A 27,165-nucleotide genomic window follows, 5' to 3' on the forward strand; every position below is an offset into this window, starting at 1 on the left:
ACAGAGTGTGTATACTTACTTTGAGTCTTGTTTTGAAGTTGTCAGATCTTCTGAGCGCCCCAAATATATCACACACAAGTCGATATTTAAGTTGAGCAGAAGACACAACTCCCCTGTTTGTTTTCAGGAAGTTGCGTTCTGTGCAATTCACCCTTACCTGGTAATTCTTCTCTCCAGCTGTTGGGGCCAGGGCGCTTTGCCTAGCATGGCAAGTGTTCTAAGCCACACCCCAAACCCCAGCTTTAAAAAACCATTTCCTGCGGTGCCTTTAATGTGTTCTGTCAGTGTTCTTTGTTTTCTTTTCTAAGCAGTGGACAGAAATAAGTGCATTGAGGTGTACAAAAGAAGGGTATTTTAGGATGGAGGGCAGACGCAGTAAGGCCGTGGGGTGATGGGTCGGAGGACTTCCCTGGCTGTCTCGATGCCAGATATCAGTTCAGTGTCAGTACATGGGAGCCATGTGCTTGGGCTGTGTGTGCAGGTCAGAGGTCATCTCCTGAGAACTGGTTCTTTCTTTCTACCCAGCAGCCCCGAGGGTTGAGCTCAGGTCTCCAGGCGGCAGCTGGCTCGGATCTTAAGTTTCCAAGGCTGTCCTCACTGTCCTGCTTGCTCTTCTTCTCTCTAGCCTGCACTGGCCTGGGACTCTGGCCTTAGAGCTGGGGTTCCAAGCATGTGCCATACCTGGCTTTTACACTCACTTTCTATTTACTGTACTTACTTATCAAAACATTATTTTTGGAAGCTGATTTACCATGAAAGGCTCAGATGCAATAAACAAGTCAAATGAGAATAAAGGATGTCTCAAAGGCATATAAATGAAATTGCACCAGAAAATCAAGGCGAAAGATAATGACTGTGGTCCACACAGGCCTTCACTCCGAGCTCCTGCTCTCCAAGCGCAGAGGTCTCTTCCTTGGTCTGGACACTTAAGAGTCCTTTATTATAGAAAAGACGCTGTAGAACCTCGTTGGGTTAAGATTATTTACACCCAGGACCTCGGTGCTTGAGCTCACAACATTAGTCTAGTTAGCTGGTTGGTGCCTGTTTTTTAGACAGGGTCTCTCTTTGTAACCCAGGCTGGCCTCAGACACACTGTGTAGCACAGGCTGGCCTCAGGCTTGCTGGCCTCTGCCTCCCAGGTGCTGTGATTACAGACTGTGCTACCGCACCTAACAAGAAATCACTCTGGAATTTTAAAAGCTACTTCTCTGCACTCCTTGTCACAGATGGAGGGGTACAAGAGGGTTAGTAGGGAAACAAAGGACAGTAGAGAAGGCAAGACACACACACACACACACACACACACACACACACACACACGGAATAGGTAAGAAATCCACGATGCAACCAAGGTTCAAAATAGACCCTTTAGGGAGTTCCTTGAGGATTCTCCCTTCCTCCATCTTGATTTTTTTTTTTAATTTAACTCACATTCACAAATATTTATTCATACAAAGCACCCCTCCTCCCTCATAAGATATATTATTCTTGGACAGAAAAAACTGTATCACACACAGAAGGGGTAGCCTTATTCATTTATTACAAAATGAAGAACCTTGGGAACAGAGCTCGGAAAGCCAGGGCCTCTCAGTGCTCCCTGCCAAGGCCTTACTCTCCACACCCCTTCCCCACTGGTTCCCAGCAGCAGCAGCAGCTCTTGGATGGTCTTGGTCTCATGTTAGACCAAGGGTCAGGAGGCCCAGGAGAACCAGAGAAGGTAGCACAGCCAGGCATGGGAGGTCACGGAACTGCAGCTGCCGCCCCGGCCCCCGGCCCCCAGCCCTGGAGATGACGGCACGGATCCATTCTTGGTAGTAGGTCACATTGGTGTAGACTCCAGGAAGATTTTCACCACACGACAATCCCCAGCTTACCACACCTATCTGGGTCCAGATACCATCAATGTGACACGACAGAGGCCCTCCAGAATCGCCCTAAGGGAGACAGAAAGATCTGAGCTCAGCAGTGAGAAGGCCTGGGAGGTGAGGGGACTCCGTCCTCGGTGATGGAGAGTTCTTCAGAACCAGGCCTGGACCCTGAGCTGTGCAGCTTCCCACTGCTTCAGGAAGAGCTTGCAGGAGTTCTGGAATCAAAGCGTTTGAAATTGGCAGGAGCTGGGCACAGTGGCGTATGCCTATAATTCCAGCACTCAGGAGGCAGAGGCAGGTGGATCTCTGGGAATTCACAGCCAGCCTACTCTACAAATCCAGGACAGCCAAGGCTACGTAGAGAAACTCTATTTTGAAAAACCAAAAAAAAAAAAAGGAAAGAGAGAGAGAGAAAGAAAGAAAAAAGAAAGAAAAAGAAAGAAAGAAGGAAAGAAATGGCAAGGACCTTAGAAAAATACATGAGCCATTTCTAAGTTCATCTAAGTTCATGCTTTTTCACCATGAAAAAGCAAAGTACAATTAATGTGATGTTTCTTTTTAAGTTTCTCACTCCAAAATGAGACTTAATGTAATCGCTGCCCTTGCTCTTTCCGTAGGTTTACTGACTTTGTGTTAGGTGCTCATGTCTCTGTAGAGTGATCATGACAGCCATGAGGAGCTTGCCTGTTTTCTTCTTTCTTTGTACTGGAAGATGGGAGCTGTCCGCAGCCCACGTGGCTTATCCACGCTGTTTGCATTACTGTCCTTTGTAGGAAGCTTTGGAATCAGAAAGTTTGAGTCTTCCAGCTCTCTTCTCCTTTTTCAAGACTGTTTATGGCCACTTGAATTTTCATGAGTTTTAATATTAGCGTATTAATTTCACAGTCTAGCTTTTTTCAGTTTTATTTTAAAACAAACTTTTGCCTTTGTTGACTTTTTTATTGTCTTTCTATTCTAGCTAAAGTAAATAAAATCCTTCTTCCTGTTGTTATTTTTCCAGGTCTAGTGTGCTCCCTGCGCCCCTCCCTCGTGCCCTCTCTCTGTCTGTCTCTCTCTTGTGGCTGCCTTTCTCCCTTCCTTCCCCCTGTTCAGTGATCATACTAACCAGGGCCTTGCACAGACTGGGCAGGTCTGTGCAACTACCTTGCACACCAGCCTCCTTGCCCAGGGTCTTAATACAGAAATTAGTTTCTTCACTGAGACATTCTTGCTCATAGAGCTGACATTTACGATGGTTTCTCTCTGTCCCCTGCTTGAGTGCCACCTGTAAGGTGTCTTTACTTCATTTCTATCAAACTGTTTCCTATCTTATGTCGTGGTTTCTTTTTTGGCTCATCGGTTATTTAAGAATATATTGATAACTTCCACAGATCTGAGCGCTTCGTATTTTCTGTTATCCATTTCTAATTTTATTCTGTTCGCTTATCCTGCTTTGTTTATGACTTCAATCCTCTGACTATGTTCCGGCTTAGCTTGAAGCCTTGGGCAAGGTCCTTCAGTGTGCACGGGGATGTTCCGTGTGCACCTAGGGTATATTGTAATCTTTGCTGCAGCTCTCAGAGCAGCTGGGCTACAGGTGACCTGTTAAGCCCCCTCGAGGAAGCCACCTCAACAAGAGCAGACAGAAACTGGAGTTAATCCTCAGAAGAAAAAGAATAACACTTTGTCTTTAAGGGGTTTTCTCTGAAATAGCCCTATCCTAGCATATCTGGTCACCAGAACTTGAATAGAAACCCACAGTCTCCTGGCAGGAGATGAGAGGACAGAGCTCACAGCCACCACAGCAGTTAGGACATGAACGGAGAAATGCTGGGCAAGAGAGAGGGAGAGGAGCAGAGTCTGGATTCAAGCACAGCAACACAACGTGTACCGTGTGGAATGAGGGAAAAGCCAGTGGCTGGGTTGTTGGTTTCTTTTTGTGGCGCTGGGAAGCAAACCCAAGGCCTCACGGATGGAAGGTAGGTCTCCACCAGTGCGTAACACTCCCAAACCCTGATGACTGACAGTTGATCAGGGAATTCCAGATGACATTTGAAAAGTATATGATGAAATAGTCTTAAGAAAAATTAAAAGTGGGCAATTGTGTGTTTATGTCAGTATATTTATGAAAAATTATAGGTTTTAAAATGTAATAACAGGTCACACTACATTGGCCTAATCAGTGGTTCTCACCCTGTGGGTCATGACCCCTTTGGGGATTGGATGACCTTTCATGGCACCCACATATCAGATATTAACATTATAATTCATAACAGTGACAAAATTACAGTTATGAAGTAGCAATTAAAATAATTTTATGGTTGGGTCAGCAAACATGAGGAACTGCATTAAAGGGTCGCAGCATTAGGGCGGTTGAGAGCCACTGGTTCACAGCAAAAGTCTTTTGTTTGAAGGAGTTAAACTGACGTCGGTCAGCATTACAGAAATCACAACCTAGTGCCAAGGGGTAGGTCTACAGTGCAGCCCCACAGCTAAGGCTCAGGGGGCCTTGTGGAAGAGAGCCTGAAAGATGGTCGAGCCAGCGGGTTGGGGGTTCGCTGGGAGACGTCTCCACCACAGACTAGCCAAAGGGGGCGGGGAAAGACCACCAGGCCTCAGGCCTGCACGAGGAACTGCAGACCAGGAAGGGATGCTGAGGGGGAGAAACGGCCTTCCCCAGGGAAGAGCGCACCAGCTGGCTACCTGATACCAAGTGGTCAGCCTGGAAACAAGCCTACAAGTAGCATTATACAGACGGAGCAGATTGTGTATGTATTTGGGAATCTAGATAGGAATTTGAGGTCAGGGATCAGGACATTGGAGGGTTGGAGGGAGGAAATGAAAGGGGAAGTAATGTAATTATAATCTCAAAAATAAAAAGTAAATTTAAGTATTGATATAGGTCAGTTGATCTGTCCAGCATACCTCGAGAATTATTGTCAGAACCATCATTTCTTAGTTTGTAATTTATTTACAGATAAAACAACTTAGATCCACCTTGAGATCTGGAAGGCAGGAAAGAAGGCAGGCAGGCAGGAAGGAGGGAAGGAAGAAGAAAAAAAGGAAGGAAGGAGGGAGGGAAGACAGGAAGGAAGGAGAGTAGGAAGGAAGGAGGGAGGGCAGGCAGACAGGAAGGAAAGCAGGAAGGAAGGAGGGAGGGAAGACGGGAAGGAAGGAGGGAGGGAGGGAGGGCAGGCACGTGGACCGGCTCAAGAGCAAGTGCTAACCTTGCAGCTGTTCTTCACCCCCCGAGTGTCACCGGCACACAGCATGTCTTCCTTGATGACTGGCTCCACCTGTGGCACGAAGGAGCCGATCGGGTTGTACAGTTGCTCACATGCCTCGCTGGTGATGACGGGAACTTCAGCTTCCTGGAGGGTGGAGGGGTAGTGGCCTGCAGAGGAAGACAGGAAAGAGGACTGATCGGCCTGGGAAGCGACCAGGGCAACAGCTGGAGTCGGCCACCTTCCAGCTGTACCTGCTGTGGAAAGATCTTCTGAGGTGGTTAAATTTTAAAAAACTAATACACGGGCATTGTTTGTGTTTGAGGATTTTCACTTGTGCCAGCATTCAAAATAAAGAATATTCTGTTAACTTTCGATTAAGTCAAAATGTAGGTGTTCTAAATTATTCTAAAATTGTTCTCTTTCTCGTTTTTTTCTGCTTCCAGATAAATTCCTGTCATCTCTCTACTTCATTCTGGAAAATGTTGACATAACATTTTGTAAACACATTAACATACACACACCAAAACAAAGTGACTTTCCAAATATTAAGTCAAGATTATCATGTGTTTAAATTGTTGGTCTTTTTCTCTCAGTTATAACCAGACTGGAGGCAAGACACAGGAGTAAATAAACATGTAAGTGTGAAAAGATATTTTATTTGAAGACTTAGAGGTTGATTTGATCTAGTTGAAAAACCTTAGCTAGGAGCTAGAGAGAGGGCTCAGCAGATAAGAGCACTGTCTGCTCTTCCAGAGGTCCTGAGTTCATTTCCCAGCAACCACACGTGGCTCACAACCATCTATACTGAAATCTGATGCCCTCTCCCGGCCTGCAGGTGTACATGCAGGTAGAGCACTCACACATAAAATAAATACAATCTTAAAAAAAGAAAGAAAGAAAAACCCTAGCTAGAGCCAGGTGTGGTAGCGTACACTGTAATTCCAGGAGAGTGAGATAAGAGGGGCATGAGGTCCAGGCTAGCCTTGGCTACCGAGCAAGTTCAGGGCCCGCCTGGGCCACTCCAAGACCCTGTCTGTGCCCTCTTTGCTGTACCTTCCTCCTTTTGTCCCCACCCAGTCACCCAGCAAGACGCTGGGACCGTGAGCTGAGCTGAGACATTGGGCAGGCAGACGGGCAGGATGGTGGCTGTGAAGGTGACGGGGGAAGACAGCCTCAGCAGGGCGAGGTCTCCGTCCAAGCCGTCGTGTCTGGGAAGGATGACGATTCTGGACACATAGTATTCCTTGCCTGTACTCGAGTGGTCTATGTCAATGGATCCAAGCCACACACTGTATAAAAATGTGAACCAAGTCCTAAGAGGAGATGAGAGAAAGGGTAAAGTGACGTGCTGGCCCTCAGCAGACCAGGACACTGCCTTTCTCCAGCCTGTCCTGAATAGGACCTTCCCACCAGCTAAGCTCGGGCTGAGCCGAGCTGCTGTCCCTTCTCGCTCCTGTGCCCTGCCCTGGCCTCTCTTCCTGTGTTCTCCCCTTGCATGCTGGTGGCCAGAGTGCCTCCATACTGTCACTGCTGCTCTCATTTAGCCCTTCCGTTCTCTATGGGTGTGTGTGGGTGGGAGAGAGAGAGAGCGAGCGCAGTCGGTCACTCTCCGTTCTTTTAGCCCTTAATGATTTCCCTATTATTTTTAAGAAACAGTGTATATTGCTTTCTTGACACCCCCGCCCAGCCCACGAGGAGTGCACCGCCCCCCCCGCAGGGCTGGGGTGGGGGGTTAAGAGGCAGGCCGAGCGAGCTGGGGGCTAGCCGGTAGGCAGGCTCCTCCGAGGCCTCGCCCCTGTCCTGTTTCACTGCACGGTGACAGCTGGGAGCGGGCTAACCCTGTCCTCACTGGGTTGATGGAGCCGTGGTCTTCACAGAAGACAACTGGGACAGGCCTCCTGCGTGGCCGGCGCTCCTCTTCCCGGCGCCGTGGCTGTCACTTTGTTAGCTCAATGTTTTCTTATCACTGTGTAAACTTCCTGCACTACAGCTGAGATTGGACCTTGTGACTGCATTTCTCAGAAAACCCTGTGCTCGTCCCGAAGTTAAGAATGTTGCCTCGTTCTGTTTTCTTAGTTTCTGTATGCCCTTCCTAAGCCTGTCACTGTCCCCAAACTCTGCTAGAAACAGTCCTCAGTACATCCAGGCCTGTTGGGTGCCTGTCACCCACCCCCTACACACACACACACACACACTCACTCACTCACACCCTCTTGGGCCCTCTGCCCTCTTGTTCTCGTCGGTTCCATCTTGGACTAACCTTTCAGTATTTCTTGAGAATATTGAATGATTGACTTTCTTGAGAATTCTCGTGTGTTAAACAGATGCCCACCATCTTGTCTAGATCCGTGTTTTCCTCCGTGCCCCCACACATGGGTGTGCACATTTTTGTGGCTCTGTGTATCTGTTAAAGTCTGTGCTTGTATCCTATTGATTCATAGTTTGGATATGGGCAAAATAGACAGTTCTGGGCCAAAAAGACACCGTCCCTCAGCATTTTGAAGTCATGCACCATTTTCCTGAGTTTCTGTGGTGAACAGAAAAGCCTGTCATTTTGACTTCTGTGCATATTAATTGTCTGTTGTTTCACAGTTAGTTGCTACGATGTTGTGGTGTAAAAGAAAAAAGATGCTTGTGTCTGAGATTCTTGAGGTGGGGTCAGGTTGACCCTGCTGGTGCCCGGAGCTCCCATCATGAGCTGCAGGGGCTCAGGGCTGGGGTCTGTTTCTAGCCCCATCATGCTGCCTTAGAGTGCTCACCACGTGGCAGCTCGCTCCCACAGAGCGGTTCTGGGAAAGCTCAGCCCGGGTTCGTGAGACAAACCCTGGCTGGCATTTCAGACATGAGCTGTCTGCACCCTGACCCCTGGTTGCATTCACTCCAAGGGGATGTGGGTTCCCTGTTGCCCCACAGATCTGGCTGGCGTTGATCTCTTGGCTCCCATGATGCCATGCAAACATTTCTGGAGAAGCCTCTGTGTGTCAGCTCCCACCTACAACTCACTTTTTAAAGAATTGGTTTATTGTGTATACAATGTTCTGCCTGCATGTACACTTGAAGAGGGCACCAGATCTCACTATAGAAGTTGGGAGCCACCATGTGGGTGCTGGGAATTGCACCCAGGACCTCTGGAAGAGCAGCCGGCTCTCTTAACCTCTGAGCCATCTCTCCAGCCCCACAACTCACCTTTTTATGCAGTGTGCTGCCGTCAGTACCCAGCGCTCGCTGAGGAGGGAGCCTCCACAGGTGTGGGCCTGGTCAAACTGCAGGCTGACCTGCCACGGCCAGCGGCCTGCAGCAGCACTGTGGCCACCCAGGATGCGGCCAGAGTATACAGGGCGTCCACACACTGGGCAAAGAAGAGGGGTGCAGATGGAGCCTCCTGTCCCCAAACTCCCATCTCAGCCCTTTCCAGGATGTAAGCCCTGGCTCATTACCCTTCCCAATTCCAGGGCTTTGTTTTTAAGGTTTATTTCTGTATACTCTGTATGAATGCTTTGCGTGTATGTCTGCACACCAGAAGAGCACATCGAATCCCATAAGACTATGGTTATAGACACTTGTGAGCCACCGTGTAGGCGCCGGGAATTGAACTCAGGACCTCTGGAAGAACAGGCAGTGATCTTAACCGCTGAGCCATGCCTCCAGCCTCCCAATTTTCAGATCCAGCAATCCTAAGCCAGGGTGGACGCTACTCACCTGACTGCAAATCTTCCTTTTTGGCAAAAGAGCACTGGTAAGACCCTACAGAAAACACAGTGTCATTAACATGTAGTAACACATCTTATATTTGAGCTCACTGCACAGAAAGCTTTCCAGATAGGTGGTAAGGCGGAAATTTACAAATAGCTGCCCATGAGCGAGGCTCTGGATAATTGCGTAACTGCCATTAGAAACTGAAGTTTACCTTTCCCTCATCAGAACATCAGTGTGTTTTCTTGTAACAGTGATGCCCTGAGATGCTTTTGAAATTTACAGGCTGTTTATTCTTTATGTTGTTTTCTTTAACTGAATTGTCATTTTGCAATTTTTATCTTTTTTGCTACTTCTTTGCTCTTTGCTGCTGACAGCATTCCCTTCCTATAATCCACTGTGGGCCAGAGAAGTAACTAAACAAGTTATTTATCATGCCAGAAGCATGCCAGTTTCCTTTGCCTGAAATGCGGTTTTCCTGGGCCTGGGGTGCCTTCCTCCCCGTAGGGAGCAGAGAATGCCCCGAGTGAATGAGTCCACCAATACTGTTGACATGGGCACAGCCTTGCCAAGGCCTCCGGGCTCAGACCTTGGGAAAATGGCAAAGGCAAAGGTGAGCAAAGGCTCATCTCTTGGGGTGAGGCTCCAGGGGCTGGCAAAGCCTCTGGTTCACGCCGACATTAGGAGCAGAAAATGTCCACTGGCTTTCGCCCACCAGAGCAGGCCTGCAGGCTGCTCCCCAACAAAGGCAGCTCCCACAGAGATTAGCTAAGCCTGACTCCAGCTGAGGCCGTCCCCCCGGCCCTCTGCTGTCCTGCGTGTAAGATCCCCATCCTCTTGCTCAGCTGTATGTAACGACCACGCGGAGCTTCTGGGGTGCTATAGCGTCTTCATCAGAGCCCCGCTCGCCCTACCCCAGCTTTTCTGTGTGTCCGTGTGTGCTGCCTCAGTTCTCACGGCCCCAGCCAGGTGAACCCCTGGAGCGGCACCAGGGCGACCCCTTGTGCTGTTGGGGCTGGAGCGTGATGGCCCAATGCGCCACTGCCCCTCCTTCACCTATCCGCCCAGAGGATTCCTTGCTGGAGAGGCCGTTGCAGGCCAAGCTGTTCTGTGGTTGCTTTGTGGTACGTGGGCTAGGTGTGCCTAGAACCCCCCGGGGGTAGCCCGGTGTGACTGGAACGTGTGATGCCCTTCTCCGCTCTCCCCAGTGTTGGGGTTACCAGGCCTGTGTTGCCCCCGAACTTCGGGTGCCCTTTTCTGTTCGTGACGTTTACTGCCCGCTCATGTGCGCTGTAGTTCACATTGTCCGTGTGTGCACTGACTGTAAGTCCCGCGGAGACGAGGCCTGAGGTTGGTTTACCGCCGTCCCCGGCCGCGGAGGTGACTGGTGACCTCCGTCCGTTACCCTACGGAACACCGCTGCTTTCTCCCCTCGAGGCTCTGGCCCAGGGCTCACCCAGCGTGAGCAGCAGCGGGACCAGGAGGCCAGCGGGGCCCATGCCTCTGTCCTGGTGCAGCACCCGGCCTCCTGCGCAGGCCCCGGAGGCCCCGGGGAGGCCGCGCCGGCCTGTCCCCGTAGACGGCGCCGGGGGACGGGAGCGAGGGGACCTGCAGCGCCCCCTGCTGCCTCGGGGGAGCCCACGGCTGGGGTTTTTGCTGGGGCTTTTCTGTCTGCAGCAAGAACATGGGAGGGGGCAGGATTTGGATCGGGAGGAGGACATGGCCCGGTCGCTGAGTTGAATCCGTTTGTTTCCGCAAGTCAGGCTTCCTGGAAAATGAGCTCGGGACAGCGTGGTAGTGCGTTGACAGTGGGGGTGCGTGGGGAGCCAGGGGGGCATGTGGCAGTGCCTGGGGCAGCCAGGGCAGGCCTCAGAGCCGGGCCTGGACTCCTGAGAGTTGGAGCAGGATTTCTGGGTGTCTCCGCTCAGCTTCCTGGCCGTGATCGGTTAGGGTGGCCCGGCTCCCTTCCTGCCCTGTTCAGTTTCAGCTCCTAGAGGCTTTCCTGACGCAGTGATCCAGCAGCCCCAGGTCCTCACGGCTGGATTAAATCTCTCAGGTAGATCTCCTTACCTAAAGCGAGGGCGGTGGGGCTCCAGGAACGTGTCAGGGCAGGCCAGCAGCTTTCCAGTGCGGTTGCCCTCAGCCTGACTCCCCTGCTGTCATGAAGACGTTTACGGTGTAAGCGTGTTGTGTGTGCGTGTGTGTACATGTGTGTGTGTGTGTGAGAGAGAGAGAGAGAGAGAGAGAGAGAGAGACAGAGTCCCAGGCTGGCCTCAATAAAAGTGATCTTCCCAAGAGATCACTGCCTACTTTATGTAAGAACTACATTTCAAAGGCGCGTTTAGAAACGAACATTTGAACAAACCAGGCCTCCGAGTGTCCCCACCCCACTGCCCTGACCTGCCGGCAGGTCTGTGCTCAGCCACCGTCTTCGGCTGTCTCCAGCGGTAACTCGCTGGCTTCCCTGGCCCTTCGCTCCTCTGTCTGAGCCGTCCCCGTTCACGCTGGCGCAGCACCAACTGCTGTGATGGCATCATCTTACAATTTATGGCTTCTGGCTTTTCATCTTATTTATTTTTGTTGTTGTTTTAATCACAACCACCTTTGCGGCACTTTGTGGCGCTCACAGACAAGTCTGACTGTGAATGTAGCTTTTAAGGTCAGGGAGCTGGGAATCTGCAGCGTGTTTGCCGAGCGTGCACAGAGCCCTGCCCCGAGCCTGCGGAAAGACATGCTCTTCATTTGACATTTGCCTGAGTCGATTCTGGAGAACAGGTAGCTCCCGCGTCATCTTGCAGGTCCTTGGGCACTGGACAGGCCTTTGCTTCATCAGGAGTAAAGGTTTGAGTAAAGGTTTGCGGGTCCCGTGACTCTCCCGGGTTCTGCGCTTCTGATCTCACTGTCCTAACGTGAAGTTCTCACCAGCCCGTTTATAATTTAGTTGGGTTGCACAGAGTGCCTTTCTCTCTTTTGTTAAAATGTCCTATGGAAGTGTATTTTGCTGCTGCCGTCTGTTAAATTTTGTTGAAAGCAGGCTCTATAGGACGTAATGAGGGCACCAGCTTCTTGTTCTAAAAATTGGAGAGTAAAGAAAAAAGAGCTGTCCTGCTTTTCTTGTACAAATTACAGTTCACAGAAACCAATTGGGCTCAGTGGCGAGGAACAGGGTCTGGCTAATAAATGTGTTTGGACTAGCAGAAAGTTTAGAAAATTGGAAAGTCGCCATTTACAACGCATCATGAAAATTGATTGGGAGACTGGCCACGAGCAGCTGGAGCCTTAGTTGAAAGGTGGACTCAGTCTTAGGCTGGCGCCTCTGAGCCCTCTGATCAAGTGCGGCAAGGCAAGAAGTGGGACGAGGCAGCCATGTGCCTCTTGATGTCTTGGATATGAAGCACACGCACGCACACACACCCAGGTAGCGCTCTCATCAGGAAAAAAGAGACCTGAGTGCTAAAGCTACCTCCATTTGCCAAAAATACAGGGGATGAAAGGACCAGCTAGATTACAACACGAGGAAGTAAGGAGGCCCACGGGGTGTTGCTGAAGCCCTAACCTGGTTTCTGTGTGCAGCAGCCTGTTGGGGGAGGGGAGACCGCTGGGTGGGACACGTTAGAGAGGGGTGCGAGTGTGTTCTCCAGAGAGGGGTGCGAGAGTGTTCTCCCACTTGGATTCGATTTAACACGCCCGCTCTAACAAGTCCCTTTTCAGGAAGGAAGGAAGGAAGGAAGGTTGCTAAAGCTGGGTATGGGACAGGTGACGTTTTCTTGGGAGGTGTGGCAATGACATTGGGTTATGGAGGGAAATATATATATATATATTTTCAAAGAGAGAATAGGGAACCCAGGAGTCCTCTGTAAATCCGAGCTGGATTCGTTCTGTCATTCTGGAGAATGCTCTGGTGGTTTTTAGTTTGCGGCACTGTTGTTTTCACAGGTAGGGCTTGGTGGCCTTGAACAAATCACCTTCACCTTTCTCCAGCGTCCTGCTGGGCCAAGACGGGACCAACTGGTGGTCGCAAAGATCGCCTATAAACGGAACGCTGGTTGCTTTGCCTCTTTCATCCTTTGCTGCTTCTGCTCCCTCTGCGGACGACTTCATTTCGGTTCAGCAATCAACACTAGGCCCTTTACTGTTTCCCTGACTGTTCCAATGTAAGGAAGCGCCGAGGAATTGCAGGACCTTCACCCCCAGGAGCGCCCTCCCTGCCGCCCCTCCCGTGTCCTGTGAGGGCGCTGGCGCCCTGGCCCAGGTGGGGCAGTCAGGGCGCTGTCGGCTGCTTCTGCTGTACCCCAGCTGCCGACCGGGAAATGGCGACCGGGAAATGGCGAGGTGGTGAGAGGAGTGAGAACTCCGTCACCTGCCGTGGGCGGACAACTTTGCCTCTTTACCTTTGCAGATTGGGAATAAATAACACACGAGTGGCTCTTCACGAGGACCGCTGAATCATGATTTAGTGCAGGGCCAGCTTGGAGTCTCTTTCAGCAGGTTATGAGGCAGCCGCTGCTCTCAGTGCAGTTCTCAGCAGACGTCCCCTTGGTGACAGCTTAGAGTTGTGGCGGTGGACGCTGCAGGCTGATGTCCAGCCTTGGCTTCGGTGGCCTTTGGCATCAGATGATTCCTGGCAGCGGGGCGGCTGCCTTACCAGTTGTGTTAAAGAGCGTTCCGAATGGACTATTACCAGTCGCCGTATCCCTGGGGTCACAGCCAGTAGGTTTTGAGAAGCCTGTCACAGAGTAAGGATGCTACATTAGGAATTTCTTCATCATCATCATCATCATCATCATCATCGTCGGTTTTTTGAGACAGGGTTTCTCTGTGTAGCCCTGGCTGTTCTGGAACTTACTCTAGACCTGGCTGGCCTTGATCTTACAGACATCTGCCTGCCTCTGCCTCCCAAGTCCTGGGATTAAAGGCCTGTGCCACCACCCCCTGGTTCGCTAGCAATTGATTTTTCTCATGGGTACCCTGAAGATAAAACAGGGACAAAATGGACTTGCAGACTTATCTGCATTGCTCTGTCTTCCTTAATTCAGCCCATCAGATTAGTCCATCACACTGGAAATGAGCACGGTCCACCTCCACCCCTCCCTAAAGGACAGCTGAGTTCTGTAGCATGTGTGCAGCAGGCCTTGGCTGTGGCCGTGTGTGGTGCTGTCAGCAAAGATACCTGTGCCCTCTACCGGAAGACCCAGCCCGGGCTGGCAAGGTGGCTTGACTGGCAAAGAGCAGCTTGGAAGTCTGCCAAGCCAGGTTCAGTCCCGGAGCCTAAAGAGGACTAACTCCCTCAGGCTCTCCTCTGACCCTCACACAGGTGCTGACACGCGCGTGCGCACACACACACACACACACACACACACACACAAGTACACGCACACTCGTGTTCACTGTCACTATCACCACTAATAATAAATAAATAAAGCAAATTTAAAAGGCCTAGTCTGGTCTTAGTTCTTGAAGCTGGACAAGAAAATTTTAGTCAAGTCAAAATTTTAGCTTCACTACAGGAAATCACAGACCTAGCCGATCTGTGTCATATTGCACGTCCGTATCACGCCCACACCCGGACAGGCCTCTTCTCGGCTCTCCGTTTCCTTAGCCGGTCTGCGGGTATCCCTGACGGAGACTGACCAAGCAGATCAGCCCCGCTTGCCTTATCGGAGGGGTCTGTGAAGTTCCATTCCTAAAGAAAACCTACTTCCGCTTTGAAAGTTAGGCTTCTGCTCGCCCTGAAGAGCCCTTCTTCCTGGTTTTAACAGTTGGGTTTCTACAGTGAGTAGAGCTTGAAGCAAAGCAGGTGCCTGTCACCCCGGGCCAGCGAGGTGGAAGCAGGAGGGTCATCCTCAGAACATGGAGAGTTCAATGAAACAAGTTCCCATCCTGGACAGGTCCCTTTGTTAGAGCTGTTAGGTCAAGAAGGTAACTTTGTTTCTTCTCTCCTGTGTGCTACTCAAGAGGAGGATAAACGGCAACAAATGGAGACTTTGACTCCTTTCAGATGAACAATACCGGGGCAGAGGGCAGAGTCATTCTGAGAGAGCAGAAGGAAGAACCTTTGACAAGGCTTTCAACAGTGAATGGAAGTGACTTCGGACGGAAGCAGCCATGTTTCTTGAGTCTGGATAAATTTGTTACTACCGGCTCCGTGGTTGTCATTTGTGAGCCAAATAATGTTACTGAAGGTGAACAATGCAGCATCTGATGCCTAGGAACCCTGAGGCAGATGTAAGTGAAGACTAGGATGCCGCGTCTCCTGCAGGGTCCTCAGAGGCAGGTCTGGTTAGGAGATAGGGGGAGTCGCCTTCAGGGTCCTCGGAAGCAGGTCTTTAATAGATGACTGGGCTGGGCCCATCTCAGCCTTGGTCCTAGGGTTGTCTTTTTGGCTTCTGGAATTCAGAGCTTGTCAGGAGCACCACAGAAGAGCCAATTTATTACATTTTAGACTTCCATAGAAAGTAGAGTTACCATGGGGGGGGGCATTATTTCCTCATTCTTTAGAACTTTTTACTTTCCCTACCATGCCCCTCTTCCTGATGATGTGCAGGGAAGCCACGTGAGGAGGTGGGTGTAGTTTAAGAGCCTGAGCAGGGAGCAAGTGGTGGTGGCCTTTGATGTACTAGGATGAAATATTTTTACAAACTAAGTGTAGTTACAAAAACTGCATGAGATCTCCTCTCCAGAGCACGGTATGTTTTTCTGAGAAGCCACAATGCCTCTGTCCAGACCCAGGGTCCCCTCCCTCAGAGGCCAAAGGTCTGATGAACACATACAGTTAACTGACTTCCCGTCTTAGAGTCCACGTTAACTACCTGATTTTTTTCCAGTCACTGTTTAATATTGTGGGCAATAATTAACTTTTCCTATAAATGATCTCATTCAAAGTATGTTGCCTTGAAATTATCCTCAAGTTTACTTTATCTCTATAATTTATCAGGAATATATTTACAGGGATCTTTTGTGTTTTTTTTTATGTGTAACTCCATCATTATATCTCACCTGTTATGTTTTATATTTTAAGTTTTAGTTTTAAAAGGTTGCATGGGTGGCAGGGCTGGGTTGTGGTTCAGTGCTAGAACACTTGCCTGGCATTCGTGCACATACGTACATACACACATGCACGATCTGTTAGTGTAGGAGGAAAGAGAGAGATCTGGAATACAGGGTCTGATGAGCTGGCCAGTGATCACAGCTTCTCAACAGTCTACACTTGACCTCTGACTTTGCTGTGTTAATAAGTATCCGTTCTGTTGTGTCTGCTAAAACGCAAACTTGTCCCTGAAGGTAGGAGTTCATTTGTAAAGTACCTTCAACTGTTTTGTGATTCTGTGACAATCTTTTATCTACTTGTCTGGTTTTATTTTTTCCTCTAACATCATACATAGCTTCTTTCACATTGTTTTATATTTTCTACCTATTTGGCATCTCTTTCTTATACTTGAGCATTTTTCTGATGTCAAGTAATTCTTGACATTAGTGTCATCTAAAAAGAATTGTTCCCAGATCTTATTGATATAGAGTCACTTTGAGAATAAATTATAATCATTCTTCAAATCTTGATTATAATTTGTGTGATTTTTCATTTGGGTTTTTTTTTTTTCCTCCAAATTTCTTAGCAGTTCCTGTGCTTGTAAAATTTTTATGTATCTAGGGTTTTATCTGCATGTATGTCTGTGCCCTGTGTGTGTTCCTGGTGTCCATAGATGGAGAAGAGGCCACCAGACCCCCCAGGAGTGGAATTGCAGACAGTTTGAGCCACCATGTGGGTGCTGGAGATTGAACCCGGGTCTTCTGGGAGGGCAGCCGGTGCTTCCAGCTGCTGAGTCATGTCTCCACCCCGGGAAGGGTTTATCATGGCCCTGATTTAGTTCACTTACTAGTGTGTAATTACCTTATTTTGTTGCTGTTAATGAAAGCTATAATTTTCAGTAGTGATTTTTTTCCTCTTTGGTATTTAATAAAATCTGGGATGTTTGCTTCATGTTGTTCATTCAACTTCATGCCAGAACTCCTTCCAGTAACTGGGCTTTACTCTCACCTGTCATGTGATACTTTTAGGCTTTTATTGGGGGGGGCCTAGCCCTGGCCGGTATGTGTCCCATGCTTTTAACCACTTCTCTTGTTATGCCAGAGGTTAGCAAAAGAACAGTGAAACAGCCTTGCTCTTTGTTCTGTGAGCGGTGCTTTTAGACACTGTGTCCACACTGGCTATCTCTTTAGAACACCGTCTGTTCCAGCACCCGAGGGCATCTGTGAAGTACTCTCTGTGGATGGGCTAAGGAGAGGCCCACAGAAGTTCTGCCTGTGTTCTTCTGTTTGATGCTCGAGCACTGGGCACAGCCAGCCTTGAGGAGCCTTCACACCTCCCCAGCCTTGCCTGGGGCCTTCACACCTCCCCAGTTTTGCCTGGGGCCTTCACACCCCGAGTCCCTTAGCTTCTCAATGAGAAAACTAGTCTGTAATGTGCCCCCTGGTTTGAATGAGAATGACCCTCATTGGCTCATATATTTAAGTTCTTAGTCCCTAATTGGTGGACTGGTTGGGAGGGGTTAGGCAGTGTGGCCTTTTTGGAGAAAGTGTGTCTCTGGGGGTGGGGCTTGAGGCATTGAAAGCCCAAGCATCACCCCTCAGCTCTCTCTGCCCGCTGGCTGTCATGCTCCCTGCCATGTCAGCCCTCAATAAACTTCTTCTATAAAAGTCGCCTTGGCTGTGGAGTCTCTTTACAGTAATAAAAAGTGACTAAGTCATCCAGTCTTTGCCCCTTGAGAGTCTCACCTTGTTGACTCATGACTGGAGAATACAGCAGGAAGTAGTGAAGTGACTGGCATGAAAGCAGGTTATGAAAGGACTCTTGCCTTCGCTCTTTCTTCGGCGCTCGCTCTTGGGAAACCATTTTCACTGAGGCAGTTCTGGAGAGAGGTCACTGAATGGGTAAGAGTGAGCAGGCTGGTGGAGGCCAGCCTGCAGGTGCGGGAGCTAAGAAACGAATGTGGAAAGTAGCCAAGAGTCCATGAGAGACCCTGAGCCTCCACACCCCCCTTCCAGTCACTGACCCGGGGCTCAGGGTTGGAGGTCATCTGTGTAAATGACTAACGCTCAGTGTGGGCTCTTCTAGCCTGACCTGCGTTACCTGAAGCCATTTGATCTTTGGTATTCGTCCCTTTCCTTCAGAACCGAGCCTAAGTCTTAGGGTGGGTGGTTTTCTTCTTGAATTCAGCCTGGAGCAGGCTAACCCTAGCTTTTTTTTTTTCCTACTGAATGTGGAGAGAGGTTGGGCTGGGTGGTTTCTGGTTTCCTTTCAGCATTGAAGTTCTGTGCTTCTAAGTTTCTTCCCGAGCTCTGCCGCAGGTTCCTCACAAGAATGAGTGTGAGAACTGTTAGAGTAAGCAGTTGTTAGCTGGACAACCTCCTGGGCCATAGTATGTTTGGGCGCCCTTAGATGCAGTGACCGACCTAAGGTGTTGGGGTCGGGGTTGTCAAGGATTCGCTCCAGGACTCAGGCCTCGTAGACAGGCAGAGAATGGCAGCAAGCAGGGAAGACTTTCAGGCTGGACTTTCAGGCTGGCAGAACTCTATCCGAATTCTCAGCTTCTAAAATTTGCCGTTTGTCCTTCTTTTGCAATTGCTTCTTTCTGGCCAGACTGAGCTCACCTGTAAAAGTGGCCCCAGAAAATCAGAGGCAAGAAACTTAACAGGGGAGCCCAGAAAGGGGGGGGTAGCAGGAAGCAGGTTTGTAGAAACGGATGTTTGTGGGCTCATGTGTGCAGATGTGCTATCCTGTGGGCTCATGTGTGCAGATGTGCTATCCTGTGGGCTAGTGTGTGCAGATGTGCTATGCTGTGGGCTCATGTGTGCAGATGTGCTATACTGTGGGCTCGTGTGTGCAGATGTGCTATACTGTGGGCTCGTGTGTACAGATGTGCTATACTGTGGGCTCATGTGTGCAGATGTGCTGTGCTGTGGGCTCATGTGTGCAGATGTGCTGTGCTGTGGGCTCATGTGTGCAGATGTGCTGTGCTATCCTGTGGGCTAGTGTGTGCAGATGTGCTATGCTGTGGGCTTGCTCATGTGTGTGCAGATGTGCTGTGCTGTGGGCTCATATGTGCAGATATGGTTTGAGCCCAGGCTCTCCCTCATTCTGGGACCCAGAAATTGTCACCTTGACACTCCTGGGGTTTCTTTCTGAAGTCCTGGGGAAGAGAGGGGAGTTGGCCTGGAGGTGGAGGGAAGGGAAGTAAATGACTTTTCCACTGACTGCTGGGCTTGGGTACAAGGACTGCACTGCTTTTCCTTATGATGTGCAGTTCTGTGCACACGGTTTCACCTTGACAGTAATCCCTTCATGTCTGCTGGCCAGTGAGAGCCGCTCTGCGCCCCTTTAGCGTGTATGCTGGCTTTCTAACGCAGGGCCCCAAGGAGCCAGAGCCGTGTTGGAGAATTAGAAGGCATGAGTGACATTTAAGCCACAACAGGTGAATGAGGGAAGAGGATTCTGGGTATACCTCCAAGGAGCTGGCCGGAGACAGAGGTCTGCCCAGGGGAGGCCTCCCAGGGGACGTACGCAGGTGGGCGATTGTATGTGGAGGAGCCCCTTGCTGGTGATGTGATTGTCGCTGAGGTCAGGGAGTGGCTGCATTTAGCTGAGAGCCAGGACAGGAAGTGCGGGCTCCAGGGAGGCCGCAAGCAGCTCTCACCCTCTCTCCTGTCGGCACGCACCTCCGAGACGTGAGCAGACTTGACGCTGCTGGCCGCTGAGGCCACTCACTGCCCTGCGATGGGCCTGGAGTGAGGACCACGGCGGGAGCCCCGCCGCCCCCAGGCTGCCTGCTCCCTGCCCCGACCGCCCCCTAGGCGCTTGCTGCTGCCTGAGCCACCACACTCCAGGAGCTTTGTTCTTCCTCTGCCTACGGAAGGAGAGCGAAGCTAGACCCGGTCTGCATAGGCAGGTCACAGGTCCTGGGCGGCGGCCTCTTTCCCTGCCCAGGCGTGGGCTCGCCCGAGGTCCCCAGCAGAAGTGGCCGCACGTCCACAGCGCCAGCAGGTCACACTCCGCTGGACTTGTGGACCATCAGATGGAGGGGGAGGAGACGTCCTCTCGCGGAGGCCTGCACGTCCCTGGGAGTAGGTAGCCTAGACCAGGCCAGAGACTGGAATCACGAAAAGCCGGGAATGGCAGTGCCAGGCCTGGGCCCCGAGAGCGGTTCCTGACAGCAAATGGCGAGGACCCGCGCTGCCGAGCCGGCTAGTGTCCTCCGCCTCCGCCCGATGCGCCCCGAACACCCCACTCTGCGCTCCTTGGCCACCGGGTCTTTCGGGTCTTTGTAACGTCCAGGGTGCTGGGCTAAATAAAGACGGGGTTTGTAGCTAACGGGACTGCAGAGGGGACGGTGGGAGGGGCTGCCTGGGAGGGAGAAACAGCTCCCAGGGTTTGGCCAGAATGTACGTTTGTTGAAACAGCAGAGAGAGCTGGGAAAGGGAGTGACAGCAGGGGGGGGGCTGTCCAGCCACGTTGGCTGCCTCCTTGGCTCCGAGAACGCTCCGTCCTGTTAGGTGTAACCTCACTACTGAGCAGGCGCTGATTACGACCTTCTAAGAAGAAGCCGCTGCTGGGTGGATGGGAGGCTCAGTGCGCGGCACAGGAAACCGTCAGGAAAACAAGAAAAACGTTCAGGGTTGGAAGGCCCATGGGGGGAGAGAGGGAGGGTTATATTTTCCAAGAATCAAGGATAGCGTTGTAATGTAACAAGGATTGCAGTTGAGAACTGGGCGTTCCTCGAGGCCAGTGCATTAAATGACAGGTTTACACCGGTTCTGACCTGAAGATGGCGAATGTGCTGTTCAGTCAGGAGATGCTTTTCTTTGCTTTGTAATGAAATTCAGTGCGTCTGCCCCAGTATCACCCGAAGTGCGCTGATTAAATGCTACGCAGTGCGTTCTTAAGATGGCCTCTTCATAGGGCTGGCACCATCACTTCGCCCGAATGTCTGTGAGGAGACACTAACCTAATTGAGGTGCTCACCTTCCTGGTGACAGAACTGGAAACTCAAGTAGAACTCAGGCCTGCTCGGCCGCCCCAGAAGCCTCTGCCCCGCTGTGCACCCCAGGCTCTCTAGACTGTGGCTCTCAGCCTTCCCGGGCCCACCGTACAATCCTTGCTTTGCACTTCATAGCTGAAGTTTTGCTACTGATTGTAGTGTAAATATCTGTGTTTTTTGGGGGTCGTATGCGGCCCCTGTGAAAGGGCTGTGCCCGCAGGCTGTCTGGCATAGCCGTCCTGAGGAGCAGGGTCCTCCTTCTGCCTGTGTGGGGGCACATTTCAGCTTTGCTGGTTGGGGACTGCAGGAAGGCCTGTGGGAAGGACAGAAGTATCAAAGGAACAGAAAGGAAGCACCAAGACCTCAGAATAGAGAGCAAAAACAATTTTGCCCATAGCACCCAGAGGATGGAATTTATAAGATGTGAATATGTACAATTTATATGGAGACAATTATGAACACTGGAGAAAAGAAGGCAGCTGCAATCTTTTGTTGTTGTCAAAGTTGTCCTTTTGGTTTATAAACCAAATATCCCCTCTAACAATAAACTGTTGCCTAGAGATTTGAAAATGATTCTAAACAGTTTAATGTGATCAAACTCAGTGGTTTTTTGTTTTGTTGTTTTTATTGTTATTGTTTTGGGTTTGCTTTTTTAGTCAGTTTCTCTGTGTAGCCTTGGCTGTCCTGGACTCACTTTGTAGACCACACTGGCCTCAAACTCACGGAGATGTGCCTGCCTCTTCCTCCTGAGTGCGCTGGGATTACAGGCGTACGCCACCTTTACCCTGGGTGAATATTAATATTTTTAATATATTAAAAATATTATAGATTCAAACTGTTTGGAAGCAGCCCTCCATGCTACAGAAGGCTCCTGAGAGCACTGCTCTTTCACCCAGCAGTCCGACCTGTGGCTCCCGGGCTAGATGCCAGGACCTGTTGTAGAGCAGACAGAAAAAGGCCTTGTCTGCATATTTCATTCTGCCGCCTTTAGGGTTTAGAATTTCCTGTGGCTTTCGTTTGAAAGAAGAAAGAAAGAGGAAAACTGCAGGATGCTGCCCTAGTCAAGGTTACATAACTAACATGTTTCTCCTGGGCTCACAATTACGAGCTGGAGAATGGCCCGCCGGCAGCACTAGCTAAAAGGGCAGCCTTGGCTACATTCACTTTAAACTCAGATGGCCATAACCAGTTTCCTAATAAAGAAATGATGAGCAGAACATAGTGGTTCCTGGAAAGCTGAGGCAGGAGCATGGTCACAAGACCAAGGTCGGCTTGTGCCATCTAGCTGGACCTGTCCTAGAGAAAAAGGAGAAGGGGAGATGAGTGTGGAAGCCATCACTCTCTTCAGCAAGCCTGTGCAGTTCGTGGGTCCTGGGGTAACCATCAGATCCATCAGGCTTACGAGTTTCTAATGACTACACTGGAAATTTTTTCTTTAATCAGTAACCAGGTTTTCAGATCTTTAAACTTTGACCATTTTAGAAGGCGTGTGCATGTGTCTGAGGTGATAACATAGATTTAGACGTTGTAAGATTTTTCCCATTTCCCATGACTGCTTTATGAGAATCTTAAATGTGTGCTTAGTCCACTGAAATCATATTTTTTATTATGGTCTGAAAACTAATTTTTCAGAAAACAGTGTTTGGTTTTAAACCAGAAGAGCCAAGTGTAATATTTTTCTTTTATTTAATGAAGAAAATGTTTATAAACGTTGTGAGTTGTAGGGACAGAGCGAGCGTGTGCCTGGGATGAGTGGGAAAAGCCAGTTCCCGTGTGACGGCGCCGTGGGTGCCCGTGTTTTGACTTGACTCGTCAGCACACTCGTTTCCCTGGAGTGCTTCAGGAAGGAGGGCTGGTGTGAGCACACATCTGTGAATCTCGGAACTATCCTGCAAGGGAACGCTCTGTGTTTGAGCGGACGATAATAGGAGGGCTAGCAGATGGCCAACAAGGATATTGTGGTGACGAGGGGAAAACCTAATTTAGTTGCTGAATAAAAAACTTTTGAGTCAGAATAAACTCACAGTAAGGAAATCTTGGAACTATTTTTCCCCTGAAGTGTTTTATTCACATTTTTTGGAGAGTTAAGGGACTGGCAGATAGAGGAGAGAAGGGGAGATGGGAGGGAGAGGGAAAGAGAGATAAGAGACAGACAAACTAGTGACCATCCTGAGATTTGAACCCTGTCTGCAATTTTTTTAACTGTATGTTTTTTGTTTTTTGTTTTTGTTTTTGCTTTTTTTGCACTTTGCCAGTGTTTCTTCCCTGTTGATCTATGTCATTGGAAGAATTTCTTAATGCTCAAAGCAGCTTTTTCCTAGTAATTTTAGATCTAAAAAATGCTACTGCCTTGATTCTGCATGTTCGAACATGTAAAAATATTTTCTCATTAAATTAAGTTTAATCTTTTCCCTTACACTCCTGCTGTGTGGAGAGAGCTTTGAAACAAGGATCGGAAGTCAAATGACAGAAATACTTCCTAATTAGGGAGGTCTCTCTTCGGTGCTAACCAGAAATGTATTTAGTCAGCTCTGCTCATTCCTAAGTACTACGTTCCTGAATATTTTGGATGAAAACTCTTTGTCCATTTCAGAAACAGCTACACTTTTTTCATACTCTCATCCAGGGGGCTGGAGAGATGGCTCTGTGGTTAAGAGCACTGTTTGCTCTTCCTAAGGACCCAAGTTCAAACCCCAGCACCCACATGACAGCTCACAACTGTCTGTAACTCCAGGCCTGACACCAATGCACATAAAATAAGTAGAATAGTCCAGTGGGAAGCTTCCTGGAAATCTTCAGTGTCCTTTTCTTTCTGGAGACACGATTTTTAGAACCTGAACTCTTGTGGGGGAAAGCTCCAAACTTTTAAAAAGTACCAAATTGCTCTGGTCGGAAGATCTGTACCAATTTCTGCGATGGGTAGGGAAAATGCCCATATCTGGACCGTTTGCACCAGCATTGGGCGTTATTATTGAAATAGCATCACTTTCCATATATTCAGTTGCGTACAGGATAAGCTAGAGCAGGCTAGGAGCTAGAGGATGGGGGGGCAGAGAGTCTCGAGGCAGCCTACGGCTTCAGATGCTAACATTTCAGCAGACACTTCTCACACTGCTAGTCTCTTAGGGAACGTAAGGGTCAGCTTGGGCCTCACTGGCCACAGAGATAAAGGGCCAGCCGGTCCCACCAACAGTTAACTGCGCCTTCCTGTCTCAAAGCTAACAGAAGGTAATACGTTTGTTTAGCTACCCGCTATCTCGAGCCTGGGTTTTGGTCCATCAAGAACAGCCTTCTAACAGTCTGCAGAGTTAAAACCAACAGTACTGTAATTCAGCTAATGACTTCTTCCTTGACCCAGCCAAAGGACGTTGTGTGCAGTTTTGACCCCTCTGGCAGAGCAGTTTTTATGCCCGTCTCCGTAAAAGTCACAAAGCCTGGAGACACCAAGTTCTTTGCTCTCTCTGTGCCCACCTTACCTTCGGAGGGAGTCTCCTCTCCCTGCTTTATTTAAATGGCCCTTTGCTTTCCTCTGGTCTCCAGTTCACGCTTCAGGAAGGTGGTCTTGGGCCCCGTTTCTTAAATCATGTGTCATGATATCATAAGAGACCCAGGAACTGAATGAGTGTAGGAGTCTTGAAAAATGTGAACCTTGTAAAGTCAGTGACCAAAACTTAGCTCAAGACCAAACGTGTAATGATCTGAGCTTTTTGGCGGTGCTTCCCGTGCCATGGCGCCGTGTGGCTCCAGCGAGGGTGGCCTGAAATACCTCAGCTGAGAGTCAGGCCCGTGGTACTTTAAGAACTGCAGGGTTTTGCTGTACATACAAAGTGTTCTGCTCTTTAGAATCGTAGTAATTATGAAAAGCGAGGACAATGTTTCCATGCCAGCATGCTTCAGCATGTAAGTCATGGGGTAGTATGTCTTTGGATGGTATTGGGTTACAACGTTTTATTTTACTTAAGTAAGATTTTCACTTATTTTCTGTTATTTAATGTGTATGGTGTTTGCCAGCGTGCGGCCTGTGCACGCTTGTGTGCTCAGTGTCTGCAGAGTTCTGAAGGCTTCGGCTCCCCTGGAACTGGTGATGGAGTGTCAGCCATGTGGGTTCTGGGAATTGAACCTGGGTCCTCCAGAAGAGCTAACGGTGCTCTTACCCGCTGAGCCATCCCCCCAGCCCCAGAAACTGGAGTTTCATCTTACAGACTGTTAAATGAGCTTCGTCTTGTGATTAGGACATAGTTTCCCCTCTCAGAAATGCCCCTAACTGTGTTTGCGCCACGCCGTAGCACACTGACTTGCAGGGACACAGGCAGCACTGACGATTTAAATCAAAGCAGCAATCAGTTCTGCAAACTGTGACGACGCTCTGCCCTTCAGCGTCCTGCCAGCCAGCATTTAGCGGCTCACACAGGATTAAGCCAGCACTCCTATCATTAATATTTAAAGTTGCCTTTTGTCTTTACTGAGTAATAAGCTCACGTGTACACCAAAGAATTCTTTAAAGTAAATTACTTTGTGATTTACTGTCAGTAAATGATTTGTGTACTTATTTTCTATACCTGTGTATCTGGACTTGCATAAAAATTTCTCAGGTGAGAGGGTTCATGAGTGGAAAGATGACTAAGGCCTTGTCTAAGGGGGACATTTGCTAGCCCTAGACTGAGGCGATTTTCCAGTTCTCTGGGGACAGATGCGCAGCTGTAACTCAGAGTCCCTCAGGATGCCTGAGGCTCAGAGGACAGTTGGCAGCACCACTCCAGGAAGCCACCTGGGTTTCCTCTTCACATTTATGTTTTCTGTGATGTCCGCGACAGTTAACCTTTGCAGCAGAGGCTCTAGCTGTTTTAACCTGGTGAAGAATTTAGTTTTCCTAAAAACATAAATGAAACAGCACCAGAAAAACTTACTATTTTTACCTGTTGTGAGGGTGGTGATCTGGTCTTTTCAAGCCATGTATCTTTTCAGCCCTTCTCTTCCTTGTTCCTTCCCTAGCTGAAAGCATTCCAGATCTGAGGAAGAGGCTCAGGTGAGGGAGAGGCTCAGGTGAGGGACAGGCTCAGGGCCGGGCGGGGTCAGTGCAGAGTGGTCCAGTTACATTTGAATTCGACAGGTTACAGCTAACTCAGCCCAGAGCACTGTGAGGTTTACAGAAAACACGCGGGACTGTTGTGGGACTGGTCCCAAGCCTGGGCACACTTGCTGAGAGTCAGGAAAGCGGGCGGAGCCGGTCTCCAGGGGACTTTCTGCTGGCTGACACTGAGGGAGGGCCCCTTTTCCCAGGGAGACTGTTGGTTTGTAAATCTCACCAAAATCACTGTCTCCTCCCTTCTCGATTTCCTCCCAGAAACAAATGGAATGGAAACCAGGTCTTCTTGCAGTATTTAATCAATATACAAACAGATTAAGTTAACATGTCTCAGAAAGGCCAGCAGAGGTCACGGTGGAGTGTCTCTGTCCTTAGCAAAGGAGGATCGATGCCGCTGACCAGTCGGCCTTCTTATAAAGGAATGAGACCAAGTGGTCAAAGACAGAAGTAGAGGTGGGAGAGAAGCCGGAGTCAGAAAGAGGTTTTAAGATGCTGCCCTGGGCGGGGCAATGGCTCAGTCATCCACAGCTCTCTCCTTCCACTGCTCTCTCCATCCACTGCTCTCTCCTTCATCCACTGCTCTCCATCCACTGCTCTCTCCTTCATCCACTGCTCTCTCCTTCATCCACTGCTCTCTCCTTCCACTGCTCTCTCCTTCATCCACTGCTCTCCATCCACTGCTCTCCTTCATCCACCGCCCTCTCCTTCATCCACTGCTCTATCCACTGCTCTCTCCTTCATCCACTGCTCTCCATCCACTGCTCTCTCCTTCATCTACTGCTCTCTCCTTCCACTGCTCTCTCCTTCATCCACTGCTCTCTATTTCCCCTGCTCTCTCCTTCATCCACTGCTCTCTCCTTCATCCACTGCTCTCTCCTTCCACTGCTCTCTCCTTCATCCACTGCCCTCTCCTTCCACTGCTCTCTCCTTCCACTGCTCTATCCACTGCTCTCTCCATCCACTGCTCTCTCCTTCCACTGCTCTCTCCTTCCACTGCTCTCTCCAAAAGCGTGAGGGTCTGACTGGTCTCCAGAGCCGCACACAGGGGCCTGCATCATCGTGTCACTAGGTAGCCTTGGGCAGCGCCAAGGAGCTCAGCAGCCTAGACTGCTGAACCCCAAATTCCATGAGGGGGCCTGTATCAAGTCAAGAAAAGAAGTGGGGGCTGGAGAGGTGGCTTGGTGGTTGAGATGCCAGCTGCTCTTCCGGAGGACCAGAGTTCAACTCCCAGCAGCCACGCCGGGCTCACGACCTCTGTACTGGGATCTGGTGCCCTCTGC

At 49.7% G+C, this 27,165-nt stretch overlaps 2 protein-coding genes across 4 annotated transcripts in view; one reads left to right on the forward strand and one right to left on the reverse strand.

Annotated features, from left to right (window-relative positions):
* The window catches only part of Sh3d19 (SH3 domain containing 19), a 119,363-nt gene that overhangs the window by 14,605 nt on the left and 77,593 nt on the right, over positions 1-27,165 (forward strand). The window contains exon 1 of one of the 3 annotated variants that reach the window (XM_060378520.1): positions 17,625-17,695. The exons of the other annotated variants lie outside the window; for them this stretch is intronic. Coding sequence (XP_060234503.1) covers positions 17,692-17,695 — 4 coding nt within the window. The 5' untranslated portion in view covers positions 17,625-17,691. Of the gene's footprint in view, positions 1-17,624; positions 17,696-27,165 lie in introns of those variants that run through there. 3 annotated transcript variants of the gene reach the window in all.
* On the reverse strand, positions 1,529-10,321 carry Prss48 (serine protease 48). Its single transcript, XM_021652495.2, has 6 exons — positions 10,224-10,321; positions 8,774-8,818; positions 8,261-8,423; positions 6,128-6,387; positions 5,075-5,241; positions 1,529-1,934 (listed from the first exon to the last, which is right to left on the reverse strand). The coding sequence occupies exons 1-6, from the start codon at positions 10,264-10,266 to the stop codon at positions 1,674-1,676; spliced, it is 939 nt and encodes a 312-aa protein (XP_021508170.2). The 5' UTR covers positions 10,267-10,321; the 3' UTR covers positions 1,529-1,673.

The sequence above is a fragment of the Meriones unguiculatus genome, chromosome 2 (assembly GCF_030254825.1).
Source record: "Meriones unguiculatus strain TT.TT164.6M chromosome 2, Bangor_MerUng_6.1, whole genome shotgun sequence".
Lineage (NCBI taxonomy): Eukaryota > Metazoa > Chordata > Mammalia > Rodentia > Muridae > Meriones > Meriones unguiculatus.

Coding starts and splice junctions, on each gene's coding strand:
- Prss48 (XM_021652495.2), bottom strand. CDS start 10,266: ATGGGCCCCGCTGGCCTCCTGGTCCCGCTGCTGCTCACGCTGG. Junction 8,819..10,223: donor CCCGCTGCTGCTCACGCTGG/GTGAGCCCTGGG, acceptor TGTTTTCTGTAG/GGTCTTACCAGTGCTCTTTT. Junction 8,424..8,773: donor AAAGGAAGATTTGCAGTCAG/GTGAGTAGCGTC, acceptor TTCTTTGCCCAG/TGTGTGGACGCCCTGTATAC.